At 41.5% G+C, this 15,200-nt stretch overlaps 1 protein-coding gene across 1 annotated transcript; it reads left to right on the forward strand.

The window, feature by feature from the left end:
- Positions 1–580: 580 nt before the first annotated feature.
- On the forward strand, positions 581–14,654 carry LOC106588578 (LIX1-like protein). The gene is made up of 6 exons (XM_014177721.3): positions 581–1,095; positions 2,118–2,281; positions 4,689–4,829; positions 5,024–5,119; positions 6,011–6,088; positions 10,115–14,654. Exons 1-6 carry the CDS (start codon positions 774–776, stop codon positions 10,367–10,369), a joined length of 1,056 nt encoding a protein of 351 aa, XP_014033196.1. The 5' UTR covers positions 581–773; the 3' UTR covers positions 10,370–14,654.
- Positions 14,655–15,200: the final 546 nt, after the last annotated feature.

Raw genomic sequence — 15,200 nt, forward strand, 5'->3', positions numbered from 1 at the left:
AACTGTAACTTAAAGTGAGTACAGCCTCAGTGTTCACAGTAAACGCGTGCTGGAAGTTTTCACAACGTTTAAGTTTGCGATCAGCAGACCTGAAATTCAGTCAGTGCCAAAACAAATTAGAGGGAACATTGCCCCCAACCATCCGCTCAATAAAAAATAGTCCCACAGCTTGATCTGGACTGTGTTATATTTAGATGCCCAGTTGATCTAGATAGTGAAGATGACTAGTTAGGAAGATGGATGGATGGATGGATGGATCGAGATTGATGGATGGGTGGGTGTGTGGGTGGTTGGGGGGTGGATGGATGGATGGATAGATAGTGTGTGTTGCTTTTATGGTTAAAGAATAGTATGATTTAAAGGTATCTACCACCATGCTGTCACGGTCATTTACCAAAAACTTTTTTTAAACGTTCTGAATAATTATTTCTGTAGCTACTATTTTTCCAATGTATAACAATTTAAATCTCATTAGCCACAGAATTCCTTTACAGTTTTGGTTACAGTAAATGGCCCATTCACAGCTCCCCATTTTCACGTCTCTGATTTCTCCGCCCCTACTCCAAGATTGACAGCCAAGCAGCCTAATCCTCGCAAAGACTAAAGGGATTGGCAGGATCCATTTTTCTCCGTGAGGAAAACAGTGATTTTATTTATCACTCTCTTTTTTGTTTCGTTGTTTTCATTTTCTATTACAATATCAGCGGGGAGGCCAGTATTTTCATCACGAAATTTCTCTATTACCCCATACTGTTGACGTTTACGCTTCAACAATGGAATCTATCCGCCCTCAGCGACTTCAACCAGGGATAGGATTTGGAGCTGGATCGACTGTGACCCTACGGTCTTCTCTCCGGCCCGGGGTTACAATGCCAACCGCACCTCTACTGCCTCCCCCGGCCTCTTTATGTGCTTCCTCTGGGCCGCCTCCGCCGCTTCAACTGCACAGTCTTCACGGCACTATTGGGAGTGCGGGGCTCGGAACAGGGATGGCTGGATTCGGTCTATGTAATCCAGGGAACCCGGCGGTCTTGAAGGAGGCGGTGGAGGCTGTTGTTCGGAGTTTTGCGAAGCATACGCAGGGCTATGGCAGAGGTAACCTGGAAAAAATTAGTCGCAGAATGTATGTCCTCCGACTTTCCCTGGTCGTGGTTAAAATGTAACCCACTGTAACTGTGATTAAGATAAGAAATGGGATTAAAATAGCCTAGTAATGCATGTGCAACATGCAGATTGGTCAGTTTTGGTGACGCATTCAGTTTATAACAGTAGGCTACATGAACATACCGAGTTTATTATAGCCTATGTTTTTGTCATGTCTAGCCTAATGACTACAGGATACAGTTGTGTGCTCAATTTACATAGCATTTGGGCACTCCATCCGACATTTGACACTTCAAGTCACCCACAATGCTTTAGACTAGGCCTAGCCAATATGTCATACTATCATCCAAAAACCCAATCAATTAAATGTGAGTAGATAGACCTGTTCAATTTTCATTTACAGAAGTATTATGATGTTACATACTCTTCATTCATTTTTAGTTTGTGTGGACTATTATAACTGTGTTGAAAGTCAACACAATTTGGACAGCTTCATTCAGTTCAGTGTCTGTCAGTGGGTTGTTCCTTGTTGTTTACTTGTAAAATAAACAGGATGTTTTTGGCTATATCCATATATGTACGAAAGTAGTGTTAATGCTCACTTGTATGTAATAACCCACTGTGCCACTTTTATCCTTTCTTAAATCCAAACCTGCATACCAAATGAGAACACCAGACCATATTTAAAGGTCAACTCAGCAATTAGAACTTGAGATATTGAGATGAGTGAGATGCAAGACTTCGCTCTCACAGTCGCACACAGTATACGCATGTGCATGGGTTCACTTCACGCTGTTACAGCGTGGTAGCCACAGGACCAAAAAAGCGGAGAAGTTGAGCCTCGCACTTCAACGGTCTTAGTTGTTGCGGAAATTAACCCACTATGCCGTTTACTTTCTGCATCTGTCATATCGCTGAGTCAGCCTTTAAGACACCATGCAGAGGAACGTTAAACTATCATTTTATGTCTCCTCCAGTGAACGTTAAGTTGTGTCATTTGATGTCTCCTCCAGTGAATGTGGTGGAAGCCTTGCAAGAGTTCTGGCAGATGAAGCAGTCAAGAGGGGCAGACCTCAGGAATGGGGCGCTGGTGGTGTACGAGATGGTCCCATCAAACAACCCACCCTATGTTTGCTACGTCAGTCTTCCAGGGGGAAGCTGCTTTGGGAGTTTCCAGGTGAGCTAACCTGTGGCTGTAGGTGTTCTCAATATAGTTGTTGGCACTAAAACGTTGGTTTGCACCTCAGGTGGAAGGCCCCCTGTATAGTATCACTGAGTTAGAGAAAGTGCTTGAAAATTGTCTTTATTTTTACCACAACAGTACAATATAATGGTTTGACATTGCATTGGTGTAGCTGCATGAATTAGCCTAACTTCCTTATATGGCCATGACATTAGTGATTTATCCGACCATACAACTCTATTCATGCACAAAAGCTCCCACCCAAATCAATTCTGCCAATCTGACCTCATCTCCTTTAGTACATTGCCCCAGATTTTCGGATCAAATGTCAATCACTGGGAGCCTCTTCTGGACTATCATGAGAAATGTCAAGTGAGAGCAAGAGAAAAATTTGGCCTGGGCCATGTTTATTGGGGCACACTGTAGCAAAACGTTGTCCAATTGAAAACAATGTTTATGTAGTGTCTTTGTTTGCAAACTTTTAACTGTGCACCCATATTCTGCTGGAAGTATATGACACTTACAGCAGACACTTTTATCCAAAGGGACTTACTGTACAGTGAGTGCATACATTTTTTTGTATGTGATTCCTCTGAATCACGAAAATGTGCGTTTCTTATTAGAGAAGTCCATGTAGTCCCTCCACGTTTCAGTCCGTTTTCTTCCGTTTGGTGCCTTATGAACATGACCCGGATGTTGCCTGGACTTACGGCTCACACTCTTGATAAATCTGGCCTTAGTAACTAATCAAGTTAAATGGCATCGTTGCATGTTTTACATAGTTTATAACTTGAGCAGAACAGTTGATAGTGATGATGTCTTCACTACTATTCTACAATGTGGAAAATAGTAAAAAATAAAGAAAAAACATTGAATGAGTAGGTGCATCCATACTTTTGACTGGTACTGTATATATCAAGTTTTTATTATTATTGCTTGGGGGGCTTGAACACACTCACAGCTAATAGCTGGATTGCAGTATACAGAAAAAAAGAGAACTGTTAGCTGAAGAATAAAGAAATGGAGAGTGATAAGTCTCCAGCTTCAGGCTGCTCTTGGTGAATGGTATAGTATGTATACTGTGAATCCCAGATTAAAGCAGTTTGCTGTCTTCCATCAGGATTACATGAGATTACAAACCAAGATTAAATTCAATAGCTAACCATTGGCAAATCTCAAATAATAATCCCTGGATCTGAACCTTTGCTGAGGTAAAACACACTGCCACGTCAATAACTCTAGGCAGTTGGGTCCATCAAAAACATGTTAGCAAGGTGTAGGACAGTTTTTTTCCCAACTGATTTTCATTGGTGGACATAAAAGACTGTAAAAACACCAGGAAATCAACTCCAAGTTATTTTAATTTAAGAAATCTGTTCCCAAGTATTCCCACACATATGCAAATGTTAACAAGGTTTGAAATGGTTATGTTTTAGTCAAACCTTATATCTGTTTAGGCTTCTTGCAGTCAATTTGCAGTCTACAAATGATTTGTAATTATGTTTCGGCCACCCAACCATCCGCTCAAGAAGAAATCGGCCCACGGCTGAGTCTAGTTGATGATCCCTGGTGTAGGACCCTACTTGTCTTCAGGCTTAGCATTAAAAAAAAATCTTATAAGGAAATTCAAGTTTAACTGAATTCATGATGTAGGAAACCACATTTGGCTGTTGACAAGTTCATTATCTATCTATGAACTTGTATACATAATTACATACAGTACAAGCCATATTCCTATCTTTGCTAAATAATCCACCAGTATTATTGAAATAGTAAAGACTCCTTTAATGTACATTCTTATTTTTTTCAAATGTTATTTTAAATTCTAAGTCATACAGTAAATATTAGACAAATTGAGCATTGTGCCTAACAGAATATTCCATGGGAGAATGACATGTTTTGCAATTTCTTCGAATTGCCTGGCTGCAATGCATACTGGGATGGGAAACTCATGTAGTGGGTGGCTCATCTGGTTGTTATTAGAGCCAAACATTGAGCTTAGTAGGAGCTGTGAAACCCCTCCCCACATTCTCCCCCTCATCCCATTTGCACAGAGTCTCCCTTGCCCCTATCTTTCCTAACTCTCATTCTTTCTTTCTTTGAGATAATAGCAAAGAAGTGGAAGCATCGATATTACTTAAACGTAATTATGAAATATAAATAAGAAAAGATTAACATACATTTCAAATGCATAATCTTTCAACAACAAAAAATTTCACTATTAAAATGCACTTCTAAATGACTTCCAGAAGATCCATACAATAATTTGACCTAACCATCTTCCAGATAAGATATCGCATGTATCCATGTCTCACAGGGTCATAACGTTTTGTGCCATAGGCTACCTACATTTTTTGGGGGACCATTCAGAAAAGTACTAAATATGCTTTACTTTCGGCAGTTTTGTCCAACCAAGGCTGAGGCAAGACGTAGTGCTGCCAAAATCGCTCTGATGAACTCGGTTTTCAACGAGCATCCTTCCCGCCGCATCACAGATGACTTCATTGAGAAGAGTGTATGTGAGGCGCTGGCCTCCTTTAATGTGAGTGTCATTGAATGTGTTTTTCAGATAAAATGACTGACTTTAACAGTAGCAGTGAGCACTGGTATTTAATATAGTCTTTCCTGTAGCTCTTATTAATTAAAAGGTCACGTCCTTATGAGGGTAAGATTTTAATCTGATTGGGCTCTTAAGGAGAAAAAGACTGGATGATTGGACTCTACTTGTCTTTACAGGGAAACCGAGAAGAGGCCGACAATCCCAGCACAGGTATCGGGGCGTTTCGCTTCATGCTGGAGTCCAACAAAGGAAAGTCAATGCTGGAGTTTCAGGTAAAAAGAGGATGGAGGAACGCAAAGTTGGATTACTTGTAATGATACAGTGGATGTTATTGCAATGATACTTAAGAAAATGAATAGGTTGGACTGTATATGAGACTAGTTTAGGAATGTTGCTGCCACTAACTATGGGTAATTACACAAAGCAGACAGATAACTATATTCTCATTTATCTTTGTATTTCCAGTTCATAAAGAGAACTACAAGTTATTTCTGAGTGTTTATCAAAGTCGTTTGGCTTAATCACCTCCGCTTCATGACCTACTAATCTGGTTTCCCAGGTTGAATGAAAAAACTATACAGTAGAACTTGATAAATGCAATGGTATAACTCATGACCACATGAACTAAAGCAGAGCATGCCAGTTTCAGGAGCAAATAAAACAATGTCCAGCCATTGAACTGGGACTTGTGAATTGCAGCTCACATAAACAGAGTTTGGACTCCAAAGTGCACTTATCAGGAATCAACTGTAGATTTCAAGGACTAGAGTCTTAGACCCACTACATGAATGTGAGGACTATCATGCGTGAAGAGAATAGTAGCAGAAACCATGTATTCTGGGTCTGGCAAACAAATCTGGACTGTATTGCTGGCCTCCACTCTTTCATTGTTTGTCATCCATAACCACTGATCTAATGCATGGATTGGTCTTTGCTAAAACCACAGCTCATGATTTAGGGTTCTACACATGCAAACAAATGAATGCTAGCTATAGACCTTTCTCCCTGTTAGCTTCCCCTAAAAACATCAACAAATCTTGTGACTTTGACATTTAAAAACTTGCTTTCTTGCGATGACAATCAAACTTGAAATTGTGCTCTCCATCAGCACAGGCACACACAAAAATGCTTCTTGTCGATGCTGAACTGTGTTTTTCTTTCAGGAATTGATGACAGTCTTTCAGCTGCTGCACTGGAATGGAAGCCTGAAGGCCATGAGAGAGAGACAATGCTCCCGTCAAGTAAGATCTCATTTGGATAAGAGTACTGATTAAAGGTCCAATGCAGTTGTTTTTATCTCAATATCAAATCATTTCTGGGTAACAATTAAGTACCTTACTGTGATTGTTTCTTTTTGACCATTTTAATTTAAAGCAAAAATAGCTTCTTAGCAAAGGGTAATTTCTCAATCAAGAATTTAGCTAGGACTGTCTGGGAGTGGTCTGAGTGGGGAGGGGAAAACTGAAAATTAGGTTTGGAACACTCTTATTTGTCTATTAACTAATTTACCGCATGGTGATGTCACCATGGAAGGCCACAATTCCCTCCCACCAAAACAGGCTGAAATGTCATGCAGACTTTTCAAACAGCTCTTACACTTAAAGGGCATTATCATCATTGTCACAATTTTTACAGTATTCCTCATAGTGTGGAAATATACACTGTGGCCCGTTTATTAGGTACACCACCCCGTTCACGAAAATGGTTCACTCCTACAGACAGTGAGTCACGTGGCCGTGGCTTGCTATATAAAGCAGGCAGACAGGCTTTGAGCGTGGTATGGTCATCGGTGCCAGGCGCAAAAGTTCCAGTATCTCAGAAACGTCCTGCCTCTTGGGCTTTTCACGCATGACAGTGTCTAGGGTTAACCAAAAAATATCCAGTCAGCGGCAGTCCTGTGGGCGAAAACGGCTCATTGATGAGAGTTCTAAGAGAATGGCAAGAATCGTACAAGCTAACAGACGGGCCACAAACAGGCAAATAACGGCGCAGTACAAAGGTGGTCATCTCGGAACGCATCTCAGACACCCCCTTTGACTCCAAAACAGCCTGAATTCTTCAGAGCATGGAAATGTTGCTCAATTGGTATTAAGAGACCTAACATGTGCCAGGAAAACATTCCCCACACCATTACACCACCGCCACCAGCCTGTACTGTTGACACCAGGCAGGATGGGGCCATAGACTGCTTACGCCAAATCCTGACTCTGCCATTCGCATTTACGCAACAGGAACTGAGATTCATCGGACCAAGCTATGTTTTTCCACTCCTCAGTGTTGGTGATCGCGTGTTCACTGGAGCTGCTTCTTTTTGTTTTTAGCTGATAGGAGTGGAACATGGTGTGGTTGTCTGCTGCAATTGACGATCTGTGACAAGGACCGACGAGTTGTGCGTTCTGAGATGCCGTTCTGCACACCGCTGTTCTAATGTGCCGTTATTTTCCTGTTTGTGGCCCACCTGTTACTTTGCACTATTCTTGCCATTCTCCTTCGACCTCTGATCAACGAGCTGTTTTCACCCACAGGACTGCCGCTGACTGGATGTTTTTGTTTGTCGCAAAAGTCTCGGTAAAACCTAGACACTGTCGTGCGTGAAAAGCCCAGGAGGCCGGATGTTTCAGAGATACTGTCTGCCTGCTTCATATAGCAAGCCACAGCCACGTGACTCACTATCTGTATAAGCTAACAATTTTCGTGAACGGGGTGGTGTGCCTAGTAAACTCGCCACTGACTGTACATCATCAGTCACAGGCTTCATTAAGAAATGTGTTGATGAGGATGTACCCACAATAACAATCCGGACATACTCCAACCAAAAACCCTGGATGAACAGAGATATCCTTTAAGTGCTAACACCCCGTACTGCAGCATTCAATGTCCGCAGAATGAACCCCGATGACTTGGTGATGCGCAACATGTACAAGGCAAGCAGGTACGAGCTCCGCAAATCCATTAGGGACGATAAAAGACAGTAGAGATGCAAACTTGAATTTATGTTTGACAACTCAAATTCATGTCGCATGTGGCAAGGACTACAGACTATCACAGACAAAAAAGGAAAATCCAGCTGTAGTGCCCATCGAAGCCTCCATCCCAGACGAGCTTAACACATTCTATGCTCACTTCGAGGCAGACAATACTGAGCCATCCAGGAAGACTCTCGCTGCTCCGGACGACCATGTGCTTTCGCTCTCCAAGGCTGACGTGAGGAAAACTCTTGAGTGAATACTCACAAATCCGCCTGCCCAGATAGCGTCCCTGACCGCATCCTCAGAGTGTGTGCTGACCAGTTGCCGGGCATCTTCTCAGACATCTTTAACCTGACTCTGTCCCAGGCTGTAGTCAACCACCACCATCCCAGTGCCCAAAGAGACCACCACCGTCCCAGTGCCCAAGAAAAACAAGGTGACATGCCCAAATGACAATCGCCACGTACCGCTCACCTCGGTCATCATGAAGTGTTTCAAAAATATGGTCATGGCCCACAAGGCACACTGGACCCACTCCAATTTGCCTATCGCTCCAACAAATCTATTTCCATTGCTATTCACATGGCTGTAACACATCTGGTCAAGAGGAACACCTACTGTATGTGAGAATGTTGCTAATCGACTACATTTCAGCATTCAAAACTATTGTTCCCTCCAAGCTTGACACCAAGCTCAGAGCCCTGGATCTGGACACATCCTCTGCAGCTAGATCCTGGACTTCCTAACGGGCAGGCCACAGGCTGTGAGGATTGGCAACATCTCCTCCACACTGACTCTTAACACAGTGGCCCCCCAGGACTATATCATCCGTCCTCTGCTGTACTCCTGTTCACCTACGACTGCATGGCTTTGTACGTAACCAACTCCATCATCAAGTTTGCTGACGACACAACGGTTGTAGGCCTGTAACCAACAATGATGAGTCAGCCTAAAGGAGGAAGGTAAGTTAACTGCCATTGTGGTGACACACACCTGGTGTAAAAGATGGAAAATGTAACTCAATCATAACTTAAATTCCTCTGAGTTTCAGCAACAGAATAACTGATCAAACTAAACATTTATTGGAGAGCAAAAACAGTAATTTGACTGACAGTTTCCATTAAATCCCTCTGCAGTTTTGGAGAAGAAAACATAGCACTTATCCTTACACACTGCCAGAGATAGTGTTTTATCATAACTCAAATGGTACAGCCAACACTGTATCTCAGTTCAACATACAGAATGGGGTGAAACTCACTAAAGATAATGCGTAACATTGTCTGATTTACACTCTGGCTTGAGTTAGGATGGAATGTCATGCTGAAGGATCTCTCTAAACCACATTGTGTGGGCTGAATAAATACCTATGGAGGCATTCCGTTCCAGGCAGAGTCGGGTGACCTCAACGTTTGTGTGCAGTCCTCATTATCTCATGCATCTTACTGTACATACAAAACAACTTTTAAGGTGTCAACTACAGTATGAGCCTTGATCAGTTTGACAAAAGTTTGCATTTTTCTTTCTGATCTCAAAAATTTAAATATTCACACAACTTTAACTTTTTATGTATTTAACCTTTATTTAACTAGGCAAGTCAGTTAAGAACAAATTCTTATTTACAGATAATAATTAATAATCCCTCACCCTTCATGTTTGCTAATATAACAATGGCAGCTTTCTGACATCGTTATTGCAGTATGGGGGTCAATTCAGGCAACATCCAATGTATTCATTCACCTAAATAATCAAATTTGTGCCTCAACCCTGGCTTTTGCCAATTTACTCCATTCAGATCTGAAGTCTAAGAGGAGGAAGAGCAGCCAGCAACTCCATGATTTGGATAGATACGACTCAGTTGTATTGTGTTTTTCTAGGGTTACAGAGTGCTCTCGCCTTGTGTGTCCCTTGACTGATTAGGTATTCTCTTTGGTCTGGTCTTATGCCTTTCATCTCAGTGGTTAAGGAGAGGAGCTGAGCCACTGGCGTAATTAGCGCTTCCAGATGTCTCACATTCCTCATGTGAATTGATGTTATTGCTGGCCATGCAGCTTGCTTATTGTGCACTAAATTTGTGGTTCCAGGTCGTTTCATGTCCAGGCATTTCTGGATCTTTTAACATTATCTGGAACTCAATCAAACCTGCACTGCTAGGAAACCAGTACTGTTGAAAAATGTAATGATTTAATGGAGCACTTCCACTTCCTACCCAGCTAGCCTGAATTTCTAACGATCATGGCCGTGGTGTGAATAAGGTCCATTTCGGCCTCACAAATTTTTGATTTTGCTTTCCCCTAACAGGAAGTGCTGGCTCACTACTCCCATCGGGCGCTGGATGATGACATGCGTACCCAAATGGCTGCTGATTGGGTGAACCGTGAGCAAGGCTTGGCTGGCACCATCGCCCAGGAGGTAGCGGCAACAGATCGAGAACTTGAGGAGGCCAGGCTGGCCGGCCAGGAGCTGCGCTTCCACAAGGAAAAGAAGGACATCCTGATGCTGGCTGTTGGCCAACTGGGTGCAGCCAACAATGCCACCCTGCCTTCAACCTGTTAGGTATACGCTGGATTACAACCCCATAACTTCATTCACTTCTATCTTCCCACATTGACTTCCCCCTCGTGATTCTCAAAAGTGTCCATAGGTGTGGAAAATGTTCTTGTAACTCTGCATAGCTTCCACTATATGGCTTTTACCTATTCAGTCCGATCAGATCTGCTCGTTCGGAGTCAAGGGCAGATGGAAGGAAGTTGGTTGTCAGTTTGGAATCTGGCCTTAGAGATGGAATGAGTAACAGTGGCCAATACCATTGATTGGATAGAGGCTAGCAAGGCAGCCATTTAGGAGCTTTGAATTATAAACAGTTAGTGTTTTTCCAGCCAATGCTAACACACCTGATTCAGCTAATGAAAGTCTTGACAATAAGTTGATTAGTTGAATCAGATATGTTAGCGCTGGTTTAGAACAAAGTCTTGCACATGCTATGGGTCTTCGGGACCACGACTGAAGAATTCTGTTACATAAAAGTTTAAGTAATTGAGGTCATTTTGTGCTGCCATGCTGTTGGGTTTGTGAAATTCACATGGAATAATGTACTGTTACCATTCCTCTCATTCCCTTTCTATACTTGTAGACAACTCTACCACATGGGTGGAATTAAAGCCCAGGACCTGCCTTTGCTAATGATTGTATAGGACATCATCTCAAGGATATTGTCACAGAAAGATCTTACACACCAAAATAGACCAATGTCTGTCGCTTAAATCTATCTCATTAGATTTTCTGCATGAAGGACTTTGAAAGTTATTTGAACATTACATCGTTTAAGCACATACAGTTGAAGTCTGAAGTTTTCCTACACCTTAGCCAACTACATTTAAACTCAGTTTTTCACAATTCCTGACATTTAATCCTAGTAAGAATTCCCTGTCTTAGGTCAGTTAGGATCACCACTTTATTTTAAGAATGTGAAATGTCAGAATAATAGTGGAGAGAATGATTTATTTCAGCTTTTATTTCTTTCATCACATTCCCAGTGGGTCAGAAGTTTACATACACTCAATTAGTATTTGGTAGCATTGCCTTGAAATTGTTTAACTTGGGTCAAACGTTTCGGGTAGCCTTCCACAAGCTTCCCACAATAATTTGGGTGAATTTTGGCCCATTCCTCCTGACAGAGCTGGTGTAACTGAGTCAGGTTTGTAGGCCTCCTTGCTCGCACACAATTTTTCAGTTCTGGCCACAAATCTTCTATAGGATTGAGATCAGGGCTTTGTGATGGCCACACCAATACCTTGACTTTGTTGTCCTTAAGCCATTTTGCCACAACTTTGGAAGTATGCGTGGGGTCATTGTTGATTCGGAAGACCCATTTGCGATCAAGTTTTAACTTCCTGGCTGATGTCTTGAGATGTTGCTTCATTATATCCACATAATTGTCCTACCTCATGATGTCATCTATTTTGTGAAGTGCACCAGTCCCTCCTGCAGCAAAGCACCTCCACAACATGATGCTGCTACCCCCGTGCTTCACGGTTGGGATGGTGTTCTTCGGCTTGCAAGCCTCCCCCTTTTTCCTCCAAACATAACGATGGTCATTATGGCCAAACAGTTCTATTTTTGTTTCATCAGACCAGAGGACATTTCTCCAAAAAATACAATCTTTGTCCCCATGTGCAGTTGCAAACCGTAGTCTGGCTTTTTTAATGGCAGTTTTGGAGGAGTGGCTTCTTCCTTGCTGAGCGGCCTTTCAGGTTATGTCGATATTGTCACGGCTGTGTGGAGAGATGGACCAAGGCGCAGTGTGCTCTGAGTTCCACATATTTTATTTAGTGAAACTTACAAAAAAAAGAAACAAACAACTAACTGTAACATCAGAGGTGCTACATGCACTAACTCAAAACAAGATCCCACAAAACACAGTGGGGAAATGGCTGCCTAAATATGATCCCAATCAGAGACAACGATAAACAGCTGCCTCTGATTGGAAACCATACCAGGCCAACATAGAAATAAAACACCTAGATAGAAACACCCCCCCCCAGTCACACCCCGACCTAACCAAAATAGAGAATAAAAAGGCTCTCTATGGTCAGGGCATGACAGATATAGGACTCGCTTTTACTGTGGATATACATTCTTTTGTACCAGTTTCCTCCAGCATCTTCACAAGGTCCTTTGCTGTTGTTCTGGGATTGATTTGCACTTTCCGCACCAAAGTCCGTTCATCTCTAGGAAACAGAACGTGTATCCTTCCTGAGTGGTATGACGGCTGCGTGGTCCCATGGTGTTTATACTTGCGTACTATTGTTTGTACAGATGAACGTGATACTTTCAGGCATTTGGAAATTGCTCCCAAGGATGAAGCAGACTTGTGGAGGTCTCCAATTTTTTTCTGAGGTCTTGGCTGATTTCTTTTGATTTTCCAATGATGTCAAGCAAAGAGGCACTGAGTTTGCAGGTAGGCCTTGAAATACATCCACAGGTACACCCCCAATTGACTCAAATGTCAATTAGCCTATCAGAAGCTTCTAAAGCCTTGACATAATTTTCTGGAATTTTCCAAGCTGTTTAAAGGCACAGTCAACTTAGTGTATGTAAACTTCTGACCAACTGGAATTGTGATACAGTGAATTAATTATATGTGACATCGTCTGTCTGTAAAGAATTGTTGGAAAAATGACTTATGTCATGCACAAAGTAAATGTCCTAACCGACTTACCAAAACTATAGTTTGTTAACAAGAAATTTGTGGAGTGGTTGAAAAACGAGTTTTATTGACTCCAAACTAAGTGTATGTAAACTTCCGACTTCAACTGTATATATAGGTGTGTGTGTGTATGAATAGCTATTACATTACAGATCTTATATACAGATGTTGGATCTTAATTTGATCACTCTTCTGTTGCTGAGAATTTTCCTGCACTGCAGGAAATGCAGATGAGCTTCGTGATTTACATAAATTCAAACTAACACACGGTTATATTAATAGCATTGCACTTTTCATACTTTTGGCCAGATAATAGCCTAACCACTGAGCAAGAATATTATGGACAAAATGTTCAAATCTTGTTGCTGCAGGATTGTTTTTCTGTGAAAATACAGGTCAAATTAAGATCCTATATCTGTAGAGTATCTTAAGTGATAGCAAGCCTTATTTGCAAAGAAAGAACCGCTTCACCGATTCAAACTGATTTGCCTTGCTTTGCTTGTTAGAATGGATCATTCACAAGAATGTCAGATATCCAACAGTGTTGGAAAAACTGGCCTTAATGCAGCTTAATGACTAATCGTTCAGCATTATCATTCATTTTAAACGCTATTATTTGGCAAACACTTAAAGTAATTTAGACGATACTGATATGCGGATTGACCAGTGCATTGGCGTTAACAACTCTGTAATGTGAGAATTGTGTGCAAAACAAAAACATAACTTACACAGTGCACAAACGTAAGTGTTTGTAGGAATATATGGATTGCACTTTCCCCCTAACTACAAGTTACTCTCAAGGTAAAAAAAAAAAAGTATTGAGGCGTTTTGGCAGCAATACGCCTCCATAGATAAATAAAAAGGACAAAAAAATAAATGTATGGTGAGTTACCCACGGTTTTTATGGCAATTGTCTGGCTACCATTAATCATATACATTGTCAAAAAAACGTTGTACTTCAGGAAATTAAGTTGTTTATTGTTTGGTTCCCACTTTTATATAAAGTATAACTAAAACTACCAATCTTACCTGGTAGTATTTACATTGGCAGGTACATTGTTCACATTGTTGTAAGAGTACTGTTACCTGTTTTAACTCAATCAATTTCAGTTTGTTGCAACATTTTTACACATGTAATTTGTATCCAGATTGATAAAATGTGTACCTACACTGAACCTGTCTGTGTAATTACAATGTAATTACATATTTTTTTGTTGTTGTCATTTAGCAGACACTCTAATCCAGAGTGATTTTCAGTAGTGAGTGCATACATTTTCCGACTTTTTTTTCATACTTGTCCCCTGTGAGAAACGAACCCACAACCCTGGCGTTGCAAGCGCCATGCTCTACCAACTGAGTTATTAAGCGACACTTAATATAACGTGGGACTAACGTTTGAGTGTAATTCCTTTTTACACAGGCGGCAATCATTTTGTTATTACCCTGCCTTCTAGCTTATCAAGATGTGCATGATTCATAAATCCATTATAACAAAATGTTATCTATATAAACTTTGTTTTATACTGTTCTTATGTATTTTATATGACCAGTTTTAAATTGTTACTTTTTTACTCAGTGTAGGTTTGTATTTCAATTTATATACATAAAATGCAATAAAGCAGTCAAAAACAACTCTCACTGCTTCCAATGCCTTCCATTATGAATGAATGAAAATGTAGTTTGCTGGAGCACACTTCCTCATGACAAAGTCAGTTCTGCTAAAGAAAATCAGCAAAAAAAACTGAATCTCAGATTAAGTCTGTTTTTCCACTAAAACAGACTCCGAAGTGCCTTTCTCCTGTCCTACGTCAAGTCCCAGAGGAGGGGTCGTTGAAGTCCACAGACACAGTGGGCGGGCTATTACTGCAGATCCGTGGTTCAGGCACTGTGCCTCCTAACTGACAGATGGAGTTGCACATACTGTAGGACAGGGGTAGCTCGAGAGGCCCTCGATGTCCTTGAAAGCCTGATTAACGACGTGGCCCCTGCACTGGTCACAGTAGAAGTGTCCGCAGACCAGGCGAGTCTCGTAGGAGATGCAGCTCTGACAGTGCGGTGGGTCAAGGCTCAGGTAAAGACTATAGGTCTGAGGACTGTTCTCCTTCCTGGCAACATGTACCACTGTCGCCTCCGCTGGCAAGCGGTTTCAGGAGGATGAAGGAAACAAATGTCCATTAC

Source organism: Salmo salar, chromosome 27, assembly GCF_965601325.2.
Source record: "Salmo salar chromosome 27, fSalSal1, whole genome shotgun sequence".
NCBI lineage: Eukaryota > Metazoa > Chordata > Actinopteri > Salmoniformes > Salmonidae > Salmo > Salmo salar.